General features: G+C 52.1%; 1 protein-coding gene across 2 annotated transcripts in view; it reads left to right on the top strand.

Annotated features, from left to right (window-relative positions):
- RASSF5 (Ras association domain family member 5) overlaps positions 1-19678 on the top strand; it is a 73379-nt gene that overhangs the window by 30242 nt on the left and 23459 nt on the right. Inside the window, exon 1 of one of the 2 annotated variants that reach the window (XM_079760843.1) lies at positions 16412-16864. The exons of the other annotated variant lie outside the window; for it this stretch is intronic. Within the exon in view, the coding sequence (XP_079616969.1) occupies positions 16745-16864 (120 nt within the window). The 5' untranslated portion in view covers positions 16412-16744. Of the gene's footprint in view, positions 1-16411; positions 16865-19678 lie in introns of those variants that run through there. 2 annotated transcript variants of the gene reach the window in all.

Genomic DNA, 19678 nt, shown 5'->3' with positions numbered 1-19678 from the left:
TTCCCTGTGAAGCCATCCAGACCAGAGCTTTTGTTGTTTGCTTGGATTTTTAAATTATTATTATTATTACTTATTGTATTTCCTCAGTTGTTATTGGCCTATTTAGGTTTTCTGATTCTTCTGATTCAGTTTTGGAAGATAGTATTTTTTTTTTTTTAGGAATTTGTCCATTTCACCCAGTTGTCCAGTTTGTTGGCATATAGTTGTTCATAGTATTTTCTTACAGTCCTTTGTATTTCTATGGTAACAGTTGTTACTCCACCACTTTCTTTTCTGATATTATTTATTTGGCTCCTCTCGCTCTGTTTCTTGATGAGTCTGGCTAATGGTTCATCAATCTTTTTATGTTATCAAAGAACCAGCTCTTGGTTTCATTGATTTTTTTTTAGCCTCTATGTCATTTATTTCTGCTCTAGTCTTTATTATTTCCTTCCTTCTACTTACTTTGGGCTTTTCTTGTTGTTCTCTTTTAATTCTTTAAGTTGTAGGGTTAAATAGTTTATTGTTAATTTTTCTTGTTTTTTGAGGTATGCCTGTAGTGCAAGCATGTCAAACTCGGGCCGAGGCATGCAGCCTGCCGGCCACGGGTTTAACGTGCTTGCAGTGCTATGAACTTCCCTCTGGGACTCCTTTCACTGTGTCCCATAGTTGTGTGTTCATATTCATTTGTTTCCAGGACATTTTTTATTTCTATCTTGATCTTATTGGTAGCCCATTCATTGTTTAATAACATGCTATTTAGCCTCCATATGTTTGAATGTTTTTCAGTGTTTTTACTGTAGTTTATCTGTAATTTCATTCCATTGTAATCTGAGAAGATACTTGATATGACGTCAATCTTCTTGAACTTGTAGAGACTTGTTTTGCGTCCCAGTGTGTTGTCTATCTTTGAGAATGACCCATGTGCACTTGAGAAGAATGTGTATCCTGCTGCTTTGGGGTGAAAGGTTCTATAAATGTCAGTTAAATCCATCTGATCCAATGTGTCATTTAGAGTCTCTGTTTCCTTGTTACGTTTTTGTCCGGAAGATTTATCCAGTGAAGTCAGCGGGGTGTTAAAGTCCCCTACCATGACTGTATTGCTGTCGACCTCTCTGTTCAAGTCCTCTGGAAGCTGTTTTACATATTTAGATAGATGCTCCTCTGTTGGATGCATATATGTTTACCAGGGTTATATCCTCGTGTTGGATTGATCCCTTTAGTATTTTGTGGTGACCTTTACTGTCTCTTGTGATGTCCTTCATTTTGAAGTCTATTTTGTCAGATATGATTATTGCTACCCCAACTTTTTTGTTGTTGTTGTTTTCATTTGCATGGAAGATTTTTTTTCCATCCCTTCCTCTCATCCTGTGTGAGTCTTTTGTTCTGAGGTGGGTCTCTGGTAGACAGTATATAATTGGTTCATGTGTTTTTATCCATTCAGCTACCCTATGTCTTTTAATTGGAGCATTTCATCCATTTACATTTAAGGTTATTATTGATAGATACTTATTGCCATTTTAATTCTGTATGCCTATTTCTTTCTCTCTCTCTGTCTCTGTCTCTCTCTCTCTCTCCTTGTTATTGCAGCAGTCCCTTTAGTGTATATATATATATATATATATATATATATATATATATATATATATGTTTGCAGTGCTGGTATGGTGGTGATAAACTCTGTTAGCCTTCTTTTTTTTTTTTTTTTTTTTTTTTTTTGTCTGGGAAGCTCTTTTATTTCACCATATATTTTGAATGGTAGCATTGCTGGATATAGTAAGCTTGCTTTCAGATCCTTGTTTTTCCTTACCTTTAATACTTCATGCCATTCCCTTCTGGCTTGTAGAGTTTCTGATGAAAAATCAGGTGTCAGCCTTATGGGAGCTCCTTTGTAGGTGAAAATTGCTATTCTCTTGCTGCCTTTAAGATTCCCTCTTTGTCTTTAATTTTTGGCATTTTAATTATGATGTGTCTGGGCATGGGCCTTTTTTCTTCTGGATTGGGACTCACTCTACCTCCTGAACTTATGTGACTTTTTCCTTCACCAGGTTAGGGAAGTTTTCTGCCATTATTTCTTCAAACATGTTCTCTAGCCCTTGCTCACTTTCTTCCCCTTCTGTTATACCTATTATGAGAATATAGTTATGTTTCATGTTGCCCCACAGCTCCCTTAAGCTGTCCTCCTGTTCTGTAATTGTTTTTTTTTTTTTTGTTCCTCTGATTGAGTGATTTTTTTCTACCCTGTCTTCTAATTCACTGACCCGATCATCCACTTCTCCTAATCTACTGTGTATTCCTTCCACTGTGTTCTTTATTAGTGCTATGTCATTCTGCATAGTTACTATATCTTTTCTCATGCTATTGAGCCTCTTTGCCATCATTATTCTGAACTCTATGTCTGATAAATTTCTTATCTCGATTTCATTTAGTTCCTCTTCTGGAGAATTCTATTCTTTCATTTGGGGCTTTTTTTTTTTTTTTGGCTCCCCATTTTGGCTGCCTGTTTGGGTTTGTGTCTGTGTATTAGGTAGATCTGCTACAACTTCAAATCTCTAGTGCAGGACAATGTCAGACGCTGTTTGTGACTGGCCTTGAATACTGTTTGGAGTTATTAGCAATTCACAGCTTATGGCTTCCTCTGCTGGGGCTGGGTGCCTTTGGAAAGGACCAAGATGTGCTGCACCAGGGTCTGCTTTTCCTAGCTCCAGTCCCTGGATTAGATCAGGCAAAGACTCAAAGCCTCCAGTGACCTGCCTCTCCCTGAAGTCCCATTGACGCTCAGAGGTGATTAGTCTCAAGCTATTGACCACAGGGTGAGGCAAGAGGTCTTCCAACGGGGTGGGTCAACTGCCTTCCCCCAGGCAAAAACCACCTGGATAGCAAACGTCTGAGGAGAACGATGTCGTCTGAGGAGAACATGAGGGAATGACTCAGCATAGGTATCCGGGATGGAGGCCCTCCAAGCTCCAACACCAGAGCCCCCAACCCTGGGCTCTCCTCAGACAGCTCCAGTCCACTCTGCCCTCTCCCTGTCAGAGCCCAAGATAAGTGGCTTCACTCAAAATTTTGTGTTGGCCCTTTAAGAGGGTGCCTGCATTTTCAAACATCTATCGCTAGGAGATAGCAACCCTGCTGCTTTTCACAGCCAGATGTTATGTGGGCATCTTTCTCAGTTCTGGTGCTCTGGGCTGGAGACCCAAGCTTGGTATTTAGACCCCAGAGTTCGCAGTGGGAACCACCCCCCACAGCTGAGCTATCTCTCCGGGACTTCAGCTGCTGTCTATGGGAGCCCTGCCAGCTCTTTCACACCTCTGCCCTTCCTACTTTCTGTCCTTGGTTATCAGGGTTCTCTCCAGCTAGTCCTCAGTTGATTTTTCAGGGTGGTTCTTCTGTATTTTAGTTGTATTTTCAGTTTGGTCCTGGGAGAGTGTCCATGTAGCATCCACTTACTCCACTGCCATTTTTTAATCTCCTAGCCCCCATGTTTAGGTAGGGTCCCAAGGTCACCTCATTAACATGACAAGAGACATGTTGCTCTCATCACTCAGGAAAATCCTAGGGTTTTATGAACTCTGTGCCTGAAATGGGGATAAAGACCAAATATATATTTTTGTTATAAATCTCAATATCACACACATACATCTCTTGGAAAGCAAATAGGATGTGTGCTTTCCAAGAGACGGGTAGAGGGGTGTGGAACAGGAACAGTGACACAGAGAAGTCTGCAGTGCCCTGTACGGAGCCCGCTTTGGCCCAGGGCTTTAAGCCAGAGGTGTGGGTATGGGTGAAGGGTGGTGGTCCCAAAGAAGGCTCTTGAAGATCCTTTGAGGCCTTAAAGCCCTGGGGCAGTAGGAATGTGGAGCTGCCCGCCAGGCCAGATCAACCTCAGAGGGGCTAGGCAGATAGCTTCCACCTGAGTTAAAGGGCCAGAAAATTGGATGCCCAGTGCAGCTCTTGGTTCTGGACTTGGCCAAGGCACTTGAACCAGATGTGTCTGGACTTCGATGTCTAGCATTTGGAAGGGTTACAGGAGAGCTTTTTATTTATTTTATTTTTTTTTCCTCTTGCATTGAAAAGGCGTTTATTGAGGATCTACAATGTGCCAAGCACTGGTGAGAGTAGGGATAATAAACGATACATCATAGTTTTTGTCCTCAGATAGCTTACATTCTGGCACGGGAGGCAGAATGCAACCAAATAGTATATACTGTGATGCATGTTGCCATAAGAATATGAACCAAGTGTTTTGAGTCCACGGTGCAATTGTTTCTGTTGGAAATCGGAAAGGAGTTCCCAAAGGAGATGGCATTTGATCTGAGTCTTAACGTCTGAGTCAGAGGTTGCTGGTCAAGGAAGTAAGGAGTGTTCCAGGACACCATCCATGTATTCATTTAACAAATATGTTTTGGAAAAACAAACACAAATATGTTTTGAATGTTGACCACATACAGGCCCAGGAAATCCTGGGACTTAGTGATGGGGGAAACAGATATGACTCCTGCCCTTGCCGTGCTTGCAGTAGAGCAGGGAAGCAAGTCTTTAAACAAACAAGCCCCATGTGTGTGAGAGACAGTTCAGGTGCTGGATAGCTGCCTATTTCCTGAAGAGAATCTGAGAGAACCCGGCGAACCCGGGATTCGGCCCCCAAGTCCCCAGAATAGCTATCCACATGCTTTTTCGGACCTCGATGCACGTGATCAATGATGCCCAATCATCTGATCCACCCACGGGTGTTTCCTGCCTCTCAGCTATTTCCTCATGCCTTTTTCTCCCACTGAGAAAGCATTACTAGAAAGCAAATAGTAGGATGTGTGTTTTCATAAAAATGATATTGAATCCGTTCTAAAATATGTATTTTAGCCCAACCAGTGTTGCTCATTTGAGCTTTGACCTATGAATCAGGAGGTCATGGTTCAATTCCCAGTCAGAATACATGCCTGGGTTTTGGGCTCGATCCCCAGTGGAGGGGGCGGGGGGCGTGCAGGAGGCAACTGATCAACGATTCTCTCTCATCATTGATGTTTCTATCTCTCCCTCTCCCTTCCTCTCTGAAATCAATAAAAATCAATCAATCAAAATACGTATTTTAAAATTCTATGCTCCACACACTTTGGAATAGTGACTGCGATGGTATGGTCTGAATGTAACCCAGCCAGCCTTTTGGGAGGGCCTTGTGCCTAGCTGGAACCTCTTCATCCAGGTTGGGGGCAGGGAGGGCAGAAATAGGAGAAAGCACAGATTTGACTCCCAAAGCCCTGGTGAATGATGCACATTTTTGCTGAAGGTATTCCTTCGAAGAAGGAAAAGGGAGGTTAATAGCATATCATATAGCGACATTTCCTAATCTTATTTAAACAACTCTTTACTTTCCCAATTTTCTGTCCCATCTGGAAGCTTCCAAGTCTCTCTTCTCTCTGTTCCCCTTAATTCTACCCATCCCCCAACCCGGAGCCTGCTTCCCCCACTACTTCCTGGGCCCCCCTCTTCCGTCTCCTCTATTCCTTCTTCTAAAACAGCAGGTCTCAGAAGGGGGTGATTGGCACCCCCCCCCCGGGGGCATTTGGCAGTTTCTGGAGATGGTTTTGATGATCACAACTGGAAGGTGCTACAGGCATATGGTGGGTAGAAGCCAGGGATTGTGCCCCCTACAGTGCACAGAAAAGGTGCCTACAGCAGAGTCATCTGACCCCAAATGTCAACAGTGCGGAGCCCTGGCCAGGTAGCTCACTTGGGTAGAGCATCATCCCGGTAAGCCAAGCTTGCGGGTTCAAGTCCTGGTCAGGACATACCCAAGAATCAACCAATGAATGCATAAATAAGTGGAACAACAAATGGATGTTTCTCACTTTCTCTCTCTCCCTTCCTAAAAACAAAACAAAACAAAACAAACAAAAACTAATGCCGAGGTTGAGAAACACTAGAGCTGCTTAGCCAGCTGCCAGGTGTGGTGAGCAAAAGGCCCCAGAGCAGGGCCTGGGGTTTGCCATACACATCGTCGCATCCTCAGAAAGTCAGCAGTGAACAGGTGCTCCCCCGTCTGAGTATTTGGAAGCAGAGTGACCCCCTTTGTCTCTGTTGGGGGCCTCTGGCAAGCGGCTGTGTCTAGAGCAGAAGCACGCTGACATGTAGAAGGAGCCCACAGAAACAGAGAAGGAGCCAGGAGTCCCCTGTGGGCGGGGAACAGCCCTCAGCCAGCAAACGGCCTGGGGTGAGGGGATGGGGGTGGCTCAGCGGAGGAGGGCTGCTGTGTTTGCCTTGGACCGGCCTGGCTGCGTGCTTCAGCACAAGTGGGGCAGGACCTAGCCTTCTATCAATAGAGCCCGGGCCCTGCTCCAGGCTCACTGGCCTTTTCTGAAAAGCTGGTTTGTGCTGATTTCCGCCTTGGCTTGCTTTTCTGTTCAATACCAGGATGGCCTTGCTTTCACCTTGACACTGTCACCTGGGCTGGCCAACCTAATGTGCGAGTGCATTTTCCTGGGGGGTTATGGTGGCTAGGGCCTTGGTCTGAGCTCAGCTCATGGGGGACGTATAGCTGTTAGGGGGTCTCCGCTTGGTGGCATTTCTCCTCTCGGCTCTTTAAGGAAAAAAAACAAAATCATGGAATGTCCTCCCTCCTGAGAGAACCACTGTAGGGTAGCATTTTTATTTTTTTCTTCCTGCACATTCATACATGTCCCCAGTCACTGTTGAGGTCATCCTCTAGGTAAGCATTGGGCTCAGCCTTTGAAAGCAGGGTCCTCTGTCTCCTCTCTGCCACGCATGAGGGAGGCGGGAGGGAGGAAGAGGGGCAGACATGTGTGTGGGGGTGAGGGGACTCCGAGCCCCAGCTCTACTCACAAGGCCATGTGGGGTGTGCATGTCTCTCTCGGGCAGAGGAACCGGGGAGGGCGGCTGGGAGCCGCCTGTGCTTTCGGCAGCCTCAGAAGCAGTGCTTTGGCGTCTGTCCTTGGATATCCCCGAGACCTGTGGTGTCCGACTGTTCCCTTGGGCGCCCGTTGTTGACCAAGCAAATCCCTTCAAGTCCCCCCAGATCCCGTCTGCAGGTTACGCCTGCTTCCCCGAGAACACGAAGGCCGCCATACGCTGCCAAACCGGCTGCGGCTCTTGTTTTTTCTTTGGAGGCCTGCCCCAGAGACGTTATACTTTATACGTCAGGTGGTCTGAGGGTGCTCGTACCATGCCTCCCCCGGGATGGAAAAGACCCTCGGGGTTCCCCGGTGCCCATGATGAAGTGAGACCTCTGCTGGTCTGGGCCGGTCCTTTCATTGCCTTTGGAAAAGCAGACCCGAAGGGAGGGAGTCCCTGCCCCAAACTGTTCCTTCTCACTGCCACCTGCTGCAGCCCACGGGGATCCTGGGGGGCCTGGCCCTGTGGCCTTCGGTGCTGTTTTTCTTGGTACATGGAATGCACAGATGACAGAAAAAGGACTCTTTGTTCCACTCGAATCACTGCAGCCAGGCATTGACCTTATGTCTGACAGGCCACTTCCTCCCCCTCCTCCGGGCCCTCCAGAGCCCGGGAGCAGCCTCAGGAACCAGACTCCCGGGGCCCCGCCGCCAAGCCCAGCCCCTCCCACAACAGTTCCCAGACCTCACGCGGGCCCTTTCCACTTAGGGTCCTGGCCATACCCATGTCCCACCTCTGCTGTTATGTACCCAGTGTTTCCCTTTGAATAGACTTACTCAACCTGAGCTTGTGTTAAAGGGACTTTGAAAAGCCTAGAATCACTGTTTGATGGACTTAGGATTTTTTCCTGACACATTAAATGAAGACTTAATCTCTAAAATGAAAAAGAAAAATGTGTCTAAGGATGGCCTCAAATTCCTTTGCACAGATTCATTGAGCCAAGCACGGTTCTGAAATCCCCAGAGCCATTAGTGGGAACCGCTGCCCGCAGAGTCCAGCTCGGTACCTGCCTACAGAGGGCGCACGGGGTGCAGCTGGTGCCTGAGGGGCACTGAGCAGTGGAAAGAGCTTCAGGGGGCTGGGAGGACATGCCAGCCCCCCACACTCCTACCCGGGAGCTGCCAAAGGAGAGATGGACCCATATGTACCAACAGGGAATAGCGAGAAGTGAGAACAAGTACACACGGGACAAACCCATTTCTAGTGTGTGTGTGTGTGTGTGTGTGTGTGTGTGTGTACAGGGAAGGTCTGGCAGATGCCCGGAGGAGGAGATTTCACTTAGGAAAGGGTGCGAGTGGAAAAGGGTGGAGTTTTGCTGTTCCCTTCCGTGCTGTTTGAATAACCAGATACTGTCATGCGTTTCTAGCACAATCTTTTCCAAAAAGGTGGTACATATTTTCTTAAGCACAAGAGAGACCCCTTGCCTAGGTGACAGAAGAGCTAGGTTCTAGTCCAGACTGTGTAGACGAGGTCATTGGTGTGTGACCCAGGACAAACCTCCCCGTGTCGCAGCCTCAGGTGTCCCCTCTGAGAAGTGGGACAGTAGGCAGGGTGGTTGTGAGGCTCCACGGGACGGAGGTGGCAGCCTGTGCAGAGGAAGGGGTGAGCATCCAGGGCCACTCTGCTGCCTCCAATGGCCATACTGGGTTTTTTTTTTTTTAAATCACATCACGCCTGTGGTGAAAGCCCTCGGAGGCTCCCTGTTGCCCTCCGCTCCTGTCTAAACCTGGATTAGCACATGAAGCCTCACGGGCTGGCTCTGCCAATTCTCCAGAACACCGGGAAGATGGGTTACTGTCCTGTGTGTACCCCCAGGACACTGTGCCTTTGAGGTTTGGGTGGGCACTTCTAACTACACGACTCAACGATTATCTCCTCCTTTGCAGCCCAAGTTATTACTCCACTCCATTGATAGAAAGACCCCGACTCTGTTCCCATTCACCAAAGGGACAGATGGCTTCCAAAGCTTCCAGGTTGATCAGCCCGGCCTGCTGGTCTCAGCCTGACCGGTTGCTGCTGCCTTTCTGCCTGCACCCCCCCCCCCCCCGCCCACCCCCATGAAGCTGCTGTCATTCCTTAGCAGGGCCCCTCTGGAACCATCTCCCTCAGCCCCTGCAGCCGCTGAGCGGTGACTCAGCTGGCTTGTAGAGCTGAGTTTCCTGGCACCCTGCCCCTCGCTCCCTCCCCAGTGTTGCCACTGCCTCTGCACTTGGGCTCTGGGAAGCACCTGGGGCCAGTTCAGCCCCAGTCTTCAGCCCAGTGGCCATGTGCTGAACCCTGAACTACCACAAGGGGGAGCTGGGGACAAGAAGAGAAGTTGGGGGGAGAAAGAGCAGGTCTGTCCCTCCTGAGGGTCTTCGCCTCTCCCTCTTCCTAACAACCCCTCTAGATAGATACCTGCACACCTCAGGGGATTCTGGGGCCTGGGGCCCCTCTGAAATGCTCCATGAATGTCTATCAAGTTGGATTGCGGTTGATAACAACAGTAGCTGCTATTCACTGAGGCATAGCATGTGCTCCACTTGTTTATCAATTATTGAGGCATGTTGAAATCTCCAACTTTAATCGTGGATTTTCCAATTTCTCCATATAGTTCTATCTTCCTGTATTTTGAAGCTCCATTATTCAGTGCATAAGAATTTAGGATGATTATTTCATCTTGTTAATTAACCCCTTTACAAGACAAAATAACCTTCTTATCCCTGGTTATATTCTTTGCTCTGAAATCTACTTTGTCTGATATCAATGTAGCTACTCCAGCTTTCTTTTGATTACCATTAGGATGGTATTTCTTTATTCATCCTTTTACTTTTAGGCTATTTGTATCTTTATATTTAAAGGTCATTTCTTTTTTCTTTTTTTTTAATATATATATTTTTATTGATGTTTTTACAGAGAGGAAGGGAGAGGGAGAGAGAGTTAGAAACATTGATGAGAGAGAAACATCAATCAGCTGCCTCCTGCACACCCCCCACTGGGGATGTGCCCGCAACCAAGGGACATGCCCTTGACTGGAATCGAACCTGGGACCCTTGAGTCCACAGGCCGACACTCTATCCACTGAGCCAAACCGGTCGGGGCTAAAGGTCATTTCTTATAGACAGCAGATAGTTAGATCTTTTTTTCTTTAATCCAGTCAGATAATCTCTGCCCTTTAATTGGGTTATTTAGATCATTTACATTTAATGTGATTATTGACACAAGTAGATTTAAGTCTGTCATCTTACTATTTGTTTTCTATTTGTCCTATCTGTTCTTTGTTCCCTTTTTCATTTTTTTTGTCTTCTTTTGGATTAATAAATATATTTTACTATCGTTCCCGTTGCAGGAAAAATCCTGCAATAGGGTTTCCTGCTGCACTCTACCCCGCCCCGCCTCCGCTCCTCCCTTGTCCCCCGGCCCGCCTTCTCCGCCAGCCCGCCCCGCCTCCGCTCCTCCCTTGTCCCCCGGCCCGCCTTCTCCGCTCCTCCCTTGTCCCCCGGCCCGCCTTCTCCGCCAGCCCCCCCACCCCCCCGCTCTCCTTCCTTCTCCCCCAGCCCTGCCTCCGCTCCTCCCTTGTCCCCCAGCCCGCCTTCTCCGCCAGCCCGCCCCGCTCTCCTTCCTTCTCCCCTGGCCCTGCCTCCGCTCCTCCCTTCTCCTCCCCGACCCCCTGCTTGCTTGCTTCTCAGCAGCTTTGCTCCCTTCAGCATCTCTTGGCTTCTTTCTATGCAGTCTTGATATGCAAATTAGCCGCCACCTTTGTTGGGGTAATTTGAATATTCGTCCTGATTGGTTGGTGGGCGTGGCTTGGTTGATGGGCGTGGCTTGGGCGTAGCGAAGGTGCGGTCAATTTGCATATTTGTCTATTATTAGGTAGGATGATTCCATTTTATCTCATCCACTGCCAGCCCACCTACATGTGCCAAAGGCAGGAGCCAGTCCCCAGCCTCTCTCTCAGCTATGGCTACACCTGGGACAGCCACTCCACTCTCCACAGATTCCCCTCCATGCTCTAGAAGCCAGAGGTGCTGGCCAAAGCTGTCAGGGTTTGGCTTCAGAAGACAGTTGGCCTCTCCCAGGAGCTGCCCCAAAGCCTATCAGAGCAGCTCAGGCTGACCCACGGCAGCCCATTTCTGTCCAGGCAGAGCTGAAAGGCATCCCAAACAGGAACTATTTAAGATCCTGGCTCTGAGGAGGGACAGAGCTCTGGTATTTATTTCTCTAGAAATCCTTCAGCACCGGTGACATTTCTCTGTGCTCCTCACAGCCCCAGCCACTGCTTCTATCCTGGAAGCAATAGGCTGCCCGAGATGACCTCTGGCTGGGCCAGGTCAGGCCTGCGGCTCTGAGGAGTCCATAGAGCCCTCTGTCTATGTGTAGGAGTACAAGACCTGTTCCCACTGTGACCACACCGCCCTGGCCATCAGGGGACTGGCCTTGCCTGGAGCGGGGCCCTGAGGGACGTGGTGGTGATCAGACAACGCTTTGTGCTGCTCTTCCTAAAGGAGAACAATGGGGAGGCAGACTCCTTGGGCCTGACTCAGACCCGCCGGAGCTCTTCAGGGCCTTGGCTCATGTAACTGCCGTGGTGTCTCTCAGTGCCCAATCGAAGCGGTTAGCCTGGCAGCCAAGCAAGAGAAGTGCAGTGTGGGCTAGAACCCCCGAGAAAGCGAACCCTCTGTGAGTCTAACCTGAACGGTGTGCAGCCACTCACCTCTTATAAGCCGTCTGGAGAGAAATTGAGCTCTCCCCTGTGCACTGTCGGTTCGTGCTGTCAAATGCTCTTCTCAGGGTGGGAGGTAGCATTCTTTTTTAAAAATATATATTTTTTATTGATTTTTTTACAGAGAGGAATAGAGAGTTAGAAACATCGATGAGAGAGAAACACCAATCAGCTGCCTCCTGCACACCTCCCACCGGGGATGTGCCGGCAACCAAGGTACATGCCCTTGACCGGAATCGAACCTGGGACCCTTCAGTCCGCAGGCCAATGCTCTATCCACTGAGCCAAACCGGTCAGGGCAGGAGGTGGCATTCTTAAGATGCAACCCAGAGAGAGGACACCTGGGAAAGGTGGCTTCGGAGAGGCATGGGAAGGTGTGGGAGGGGTAGCGGTTATTGGCAAATACAGGTCAGGAAGTCAGGAGGACATAGGAGGAGGATATTGACAGGCAAGAACCAAACCACAAGAAGGCAGGGTGGCTGCTGGGAAAGTGAATCGAGGGAACCTTGATTGTGGCTGGAGATGAGTGTGAACTGTTGACTCGGCATTGAAGGACCCACTCAGACTATGGGATGTCCCTGGAGGAAGGACAGCAGTTATAATGGAAAACTGTCAGAAACGGAGGCTCTGCGTTTGCAGTCTGATTCTACCGTTTACTTGCTGTGTGACCACTCTGAACCTCAGTGTACTCTTCTGTAAATTACCTTCTTGCAGGGCTGTGAGGATTGAGATCATGAAATGTGTAAGAGTTCGGTGCGTCTAATGATAATTTCTTATTTCATGTCCTCCTAGACTGCGCATTATGAGAAGGCGGGGACTATGCCGTATTTGAGCCTGAACTTGAACCCCGAGGCTAGTGCTTGCCATGTAGAAGGTGCTCAGTAAAGATTTGTTAAATGAATGTGTGAAAGAATAAGCAACTAGATCTTGACACATAGTAGTTACTCAATAATTATTAGTTGATAACGGACTAGGAGGTTTTATGTTATCACAACGGTGATCAGATCTTGGTCTAGAAGGGCAACTTGGAGTTCGGAGGAGGCACAGATGGGAACAGGGAAACTACTGGAAGGCTTTGCAGTAATGTAGGCCGTGGCGTTCCTGGAGCTGGGAGAGACCTGGGGGAAGGAGCAGGTGGAAGTGCGGCAGAGAAGAGCGAGGCTGCAGGGGGAGGGCTGGGTGCTCAGGGAGCAGGTGCCCACCTGGAGCTGCCTGGAGACAAAGGATCTGAGACATGAGTCTGTGGGTGTGGTGGATGCCATCGGCGGCACGGAGGAGACTCGGGCCCCTGGAGACATGGGCTCGTAGGGGAGGAAGACAGTCTTTGGATGAACTCTAGAAAACCCCGGGGAGCTAAAGGGGAGACGGGCACAGACGGACCGAGGAAGCAGGTCCTGACTTGTTTGCGGAGGGCTGTGATTTCACGTGGACTCCGGTGTTCCGGGGCCCGGGTTCTGCACCAGACCAGCTGGGTTGGTTCGGCTCCACCATACATGCACCATCGCTATATAGAGGTGACTTCATCTGCCTCCCTCTCTGCGAAACAGAGATAATAACGGTAGCTTCCTCATCGGTTTGTTGTGGGGATTCAGTTAAAAGGTCATTAGTACACTCCCTGCACGCAGGGCGACTCATGATTTAAAAAATACGTTTCAAGGGTGTGGTGGCACCTCACCCCGGTGTTCAGCCCCTGAATGCTGCTCTCCCTCTCTGACACCCCTCGAGTGGGCAGAGGAGGAAACCTGAGGTCCCAGCTTGCTCACGCTGGAGGCGGAGCTGGGACTAGGGAACCGGCTTCCGACTTTGTCTTACGTCACAGCTTTTCTGGAGCAAAAAGAACCACGGGTGGGATCCGGCCACCTGTCAGGGTGCACTGGAGAAGGAAGAAAGCTTAACGTCATGCTTTTCATCATCTGACACTTTGGGACGGGGAAGTCACCCACTCACCATTTCAGTGGGGGCCCTGAACCCCAGCACGGTGCCGTGGATTTAGGGTTCTGGATGCACCTCTTGAGGTGCAGACCCCTCTTCCTGGGCCCAGGGACAAGGACAGCCGGTTCCCATCCTTTGTGTGTTCACCTCCAGGTGCTTAAAAGGAGGCTCTCTGTGCCCCCTTCACCCCCCTGACCGCCCCGCGCCCCCCGCCCCCCCGGCCAGGTTATCACTGCTGCTGGTTATTCACAGGGAAGAGGCCACTGGGCACTGACAGGAATCCAGTCTTCTCTCTTTGGGACCCTGGGGTTTCAGCCTGGGTTTTCCTCCTGGAGGCTGGCCAGCTTATGGCATTATATATGCGCACGCGGATTTCTTCTATCCCGGGGTCCTCACCAGCACAGTCTGTTTTGCTGACTTTTTCCAGGAGCCTAGATTCTCTGAACCAAGATTCATCGACAGGTGGCGTGGGCCCGAGACACACTACCAAGGCGTTAAGAGGCTCTGAAAGGTGTGAGCTGTGATGGAACATGCGGCTCCCTCAGTTTCCTCACCTGTGAAAAGGGGCTAATCACTGCTCTCAAAGTTACAGAGCAACCTGAGTGAAGTAATGGCTGGTAAAAGGGCTGTGAAAAGCCCTGTTGAGACATCAAGATTTCATAATATTTGTGACGGCCCCGAGCGACACCGAAGAGAACACAGTGTCACTTAGAGCTTTTCCTGGTGGCCTCTGGCTTTCTGGTGCGCGGCTCACAGGGGGAGGCCCGTGCCGACTCCCGGGCGCTCTGTCCTGCTGTTTAAAACAAGGTGCTCGCTGTATTTTAAGATTGCGCATTCGGATGCGTGACGCTGCAGGAGCTGTGCGTGACTCCAAGGACACAGTGTGGCCACAGAGACTCTGGGCCTGTTTTTTCCCTTAAGTATTGGATTCCCACGGAGCAAGAAGTCCCTTTTACAAAGGAAGAGTGTGTTTCTTCGCTGGCTGGCCAAAGCAGGTAGGCCACCAGTGATGGCCGGGATCATGCCGAGCCCCTCTTTGCAGGATTCCTCATGTTGGCATTGGACTTGGAGGTACTGCCAAAGCCAATACCAGCCTCTTCGGCTGAACCATTGTCTCTGGGGAAACCCCCGCAAAAAAAAAAAAAAAAAAAGTTTCTAAAATACTCATTTGAAGTAAAGATTGCTCCAGACAAAGCCAGAACCTACTTTCAACCCCATTAATGTCAGCTCTTCCCCTCAATCAGCCCGTAGCTCACCTCGGCCCCCCACTTCTGCTCTCTGCCTCCCTCATTACCTCCCTGTCCCGGGAGGCGGCCCCTGGTATGGAGGGCCTTCTGAGCCCAGGCGGCCAGCAGCTAGGTGCTGGCTCTCGGCTCTCTCCAGCTCGTGCCTGCCAGGCCTCACAGCCTTCTGGGAGAAAGACTGTGTGGGAGGATGGAGCCAAATTGGGCTGCAGTTTGAAACCTCCTGGAGCACAGACAGATTTGGCTAAGGTGGAGGAGGGAGCAGGTTCCTTAGAAAAGTAACCAGAGCTTAAAATGGAGTTGGCAGTTTGGTGTCGGGGCTGAGTCTAGCCCTCTGCTCAACTTGTGCCCAGGACCGCACTGTTTCAGAGCTGCAGGAAAAGCCACACGGACTTGGAGAGGGGCCTGGTGACCCCTCTCAGGCGCTCTCTGGGGCTCCCAGGGTCCACAGGCCATCAGACCCCGTGGGCACAGTGCCCCCAGCATCGCCAGGCTCGGAAAGCTTTGCCTTCTTTTTCCGGGACTCCGGGCCGCACTGGATGGAAAGATGGCAGGGTACGCATCGAAGCAGTCCCACCTCTGCTGAAAGACTACATCGCCGTGGCTGAGAGCATAGGCCCTAGAATAGCACAGACCTCGGTCTGTCCCAGCACATGTGTCCTGCCGTGTAACCCTGAGCCTCAGTTCCCTCATCCATAAAATGGGAATCATCATCTCTACCTCCAGGCTGTTGGGAAAGTTAAATGACGAGCTGCATGTAAATTACCTGGCACATGCAGCCCTTGTGTGAACACTGGCAGCTATAACTACTGTGTACAAACGTGGTCTGGGGAGTTGTATGTGTGTGCGGGGTGCGGAGGTGGGAGAGGGGTTAGTGCTTGGGGTGCACTAATTGCTGTGAAGGATTCAGCCCCGGCCAAGGAAGGTGTCCTGCACCCAGGCGGATGGGGAAATGTAAATGAGCTGTCCATGGTGGTAAGGACAAGATCTGGCAAAAACCCCTCTCGGCCGGAGTGTCAGGGAAATGCACAAATAACGGGGTGTTGTCGGCCGGCTCCTTCAGTACCCTGAGGCTCTCAGAGGTCAAGTTCCCTGGCGGGGAAGGGCGGCTTCTCTCCAGGTTGCCATAACTTTGCATGTGATTTGCATAAGCTTGTCTCTCCCCCCCCCCCCCCCCCCGTGTCTTCTGGCATTTCCAAGTAAAAACATTGCTGCTCTCCAGCCAGGCCAAATATCGATTTCCTTCTTCTCCAGTGTCTTCTAACTCCTCTGATGGACTAGGCTTCTGCACCCAGTGGGTAGGGAATGAGAGGGCGGGGTGGGAGGGGGAGGGGGAAGGAGGAGGGACGGCTGACCTTATAGCACCTTCCACACAGTGAACGGGAGTCACAGGTGATGAGAGTGAGCTGTCTGCGGGAGGCTGAAGAGAGGACAGAGGGAATTTCCCCCCCTCGGGCCCATCCTGGTCTGTTTCTCCTTTGCATCCTTAATCCGACCCGTGGTGCCCTAAGTCCACTGGCACCGGGGTCCCGTGGCGCCGAGTGGGTGGAGAGGCGCAGGGGAGGGAGGGGCGCCGCTTTGAGGAACCTTGCGAGAGGAAGTGGCTTCAGAAGCGCCCCGGCCGTCCCCGGGCAGGAAAGGCGCAGGGAGGCGGGCGGGGGAGGTGTCGCGATGGCGCTCTGCGCTCCAGGCGGCGGGAGGCAGCGGGCGCCCAGGACGTGAAACCGCAGAGGCCAGGTGAGCCGGCGAGCGCGGCAGGTCGGACCCGTGTTTGCAGGGAGCAGGTTCCCCCGCCGCCGGAGCCACGCGGGTCCGGGGGCAGGTACCCAGGCAGCGGGTACCTGAGCGGCCCGCGGGCTCCGAGCTCGCGCCGCAGAGCCGGGGAGGGGCTTCGGCTCCGGGCGCCGCCGCATCCCCGGGCGCATCCGCAGGCGGCCCAGCCGATGCGCTGCGGGTCCGGGTCCGGTCCGCGCTCGGCTAGATGACGGTGGACAGCAGCATGAGCGGCGGGTCCTGCAGCCTGGAGGAGGAGCTGGAGGACTGCTTCTTCACGGCCAAGACCACCTTCTTCAAGAACGTGCAGGGCAAGCATTCTGCGAAGGTAAACTCACTCGGACGCGGATGCGGGAGACTTTCCTGGGCGGGGTGGGGCGGTGTCGGGGGGGGGGGCCCTCTGTGGTCCAGGAGGGCAGCGTTGCTCCCAGGAAACGGGGCCAAGCCCTGTGCTACCAGAGCGGGTGGGCAGCTGCCTGGGGACCCTCCGGAACTCGGCTGGGCAGACCAGAGGTTGGTTCCAGAGAGGCCCCCCCCCCACCCCCCCCCCCGACCATCAGCAAAAGAGGTTCTCTTTCTAAGGCTCTGTTCAGCATTTCCTGTCCCTAGACCTTTCCAAAATGGCTCTCCAGAGTTTGGGGACAGCGCTTGCCTCGGGGTTTGGCCACATGCTCACCTGGAGCTGGGAGAGGGACGGGCAACTGTTTCTTTTTTTCTTTTCTTTCTTTTGTCATTTCCCCCCAAACCCGCGCTTTGAAGCTCTAGGTAGAGAGGGGACCTCGGCCAGTCCCTCCGGAGGATAAACTTCCATAGGTTGAGGCTTCCCCGGTGTGAATGGCCAGAAACCACCTTAAGACGCGGTCCAGCAACTTGGCCGAGGTCCAGGGTGTTCTCAGGAGGTCCAGGGTGTTCTCAGAAGCGCACGGAAACTTCTTTCTTAGGTGGCTGTCCTGCCACCATTTTAACTTCCTGGGTGGCTTGGAAGGAACCTAAAGGGGTTTGCATGAGTTTCCTAATGGGGTTCTCTGTGCTCCCTAAAACTGTCAGCCCCTCCACACCCAGCACACCTGAATCCCCCCTCCCCCCCCCCCCCCGGCCCAGTGGCCGCACAGCCAGCGAACGGCCACAGACCTGGTGGAGGGTGACAGAGCTCTGCGTGGCTACCTGTTTTATTCTTATAGGAGGGGCGCTCAGCCAGGTCCCTGGAGAGGTGCCCTCAAAGGGGCTGTTTGTAGACCAGAGTGAGCTGGTCCGTGTCACAGGCATGAGCAGGCTCCTCATCCACGGAGCAGTCAGTCCTGTGTGTGTAGAATGAACCCAGAGCTCCCCCAGGCCCGGCTCTGAGGCCTCCTTGGTTAATCATTCATCCTGCCTGGAGGCCCCCAATGTGCTGGGTCCACGCATCAAACAAACGGGCCTTTCCATTGTGAGGGGACACCCGGGAACCGAAGGAGAGGTTTTGATTTTCGTGTTCGAAGGAGCCCCCTGACACTGGCCCCTCGACCCCGTGCCTGTTCTGTGGGCACCCCTCACGAGGCTGGAGAGCAGGGCTTGTTCTGGAGGGATGGGGGCCGGGGTGGGTAGGCTGCAGGCGGGGTGGTGGTGGGGGGGGCTTATGCAGAACAACATGGCTGCAGAAAGGTGTCCTCTCTTTTGGGGTTCTTGCCTGATGGTGTGGATCCCTCCTCGCCCCCCCCCCCACACACACACACACATACAGGCACTCCAGCTGTCTGGGGTCTTTAGACCAGTGATTCTCAATCCTAGCTGCGCCCGGAACTGCCTGGGGAGCTTTAGGAAATGGGGGTATCGGAGAGTCGGATTGAATTGGCCTGGAACGCAGCCTGGGCAGCAGGACCTTGAAAAGCTGCCCAGGTCATTCTGACGTGCGTGCGCCCGGGGTTCAGAGCGTTGCTCCAGAGCTTTGCTGCTGCCCGTGGGGGGGGGGGGGGGGAGCAGTGGGGGATGGTTCCTGTTTTTAAACAAAGTTCAGCTGCCGCACTTACTACCAGCCAGGCTGTGAGCCCTGGGTCCTAGAATGTGGGCTTTGCGCATGATTGGGGGGAAGGGGGCAGGCACACCGCAAAGCTGGGGTTTCTTTCGCGTGGCGGATGAAAAGGCAGCTGTTTCTGGTATTTCTTGGGAGAAGTAGAACTACCTTACAAGAAAATATGCTGGGCCGGGGGATGACTTGTTCCTTGGACCAAACAGCCTTCCCTCTTCACCGCCCCCCCCCCCCCACAAAGCTCCCCTTCCTAGCCGCACCCCTGAAAATGCACCTTGGGTTTGGCGCCCACCTCAGCTCTTCCTGGTCTGGTTCTTGATCCGTTCATTGCACAGGGGCCTCTGAGCATCTCCCTGCCTCGTGCTTCCCTCCTGTGAGCCCTCGGAGGGCAGGACTCCCTTCTCAGAAAGTCCTTTTGTTGAAACTCGGGCCTTGATGCTTCCTAATGTGCGTGCGGTGGGCATGGCCCCTCCGTATCCCTCGCCTCTGCCTGACTACAGCGTGAGAGGAATCCCGACTGGAGATTCAGAGCCGCCGTCAGGGTCCGTCTTCCTGAGCACCAGGCTGGCATCCAGCGCGGCCCTGCTCAGGGAGGGAGGGGGGGAGGACAGGCCCCTCTCCCCTCTGCAGGGTGAGCTGGAGGCGCTGGGCTGGCCCCAGCTGAAGGAGCGCAAGGGTGTGTGTGGCTGACCGAGGGGCTGGGTGAGCTGCAGCCAAATGTTTTAGCCTTTCCTCCGGCTGAGTGTTTTTCCACCTTTCACAATATTTTCAGCTCCCTTCTCCCTCCGAGCACTTCTGGACAGGGTTTCAAAGCGATGGGCCAGACTCTGACCCCAGTCTGACCCCTAACTATGCTTTTTTTCCTGCCCAAAGAGATCACATCTGAGCTCCTAAGGGAATTTCTTTTCCTGTCTCCAAGGAAAGGCATTTGTGTTTCCCTGTCGCTGAGAGACTGAGGCCCCCAAGGGGGAGAGCAGAGGCTAACGCGTCTATAAATAGCTGTCAGAACAACCTGCGTCTCTGGACTGGCCTGGCCTAGCGGGGCCGTGGGCAGGCCTGGCTGCTGCTCTGGGCCGGGCTGGGCACCACCACCTGGGAGCAGGCACAGCAGCCTCCCCGAGTTCCCCGGGCCTCTCC

This window comes from Cnephaeus nilssonii, assembly GCF_951640355.1.
Source record: "Cnephaeus nilssonii genome assembly, chromosome: 21".
NCBI lineage: Eukaryota > Metazoa > Chordata > Mammalia > Chiroptera > Vespertilionidae > Cnephaeus > Cnephaeus nilssonii.
This window is presented reverse-complemented; position numbering and strand designations above follow the sequence as displayed.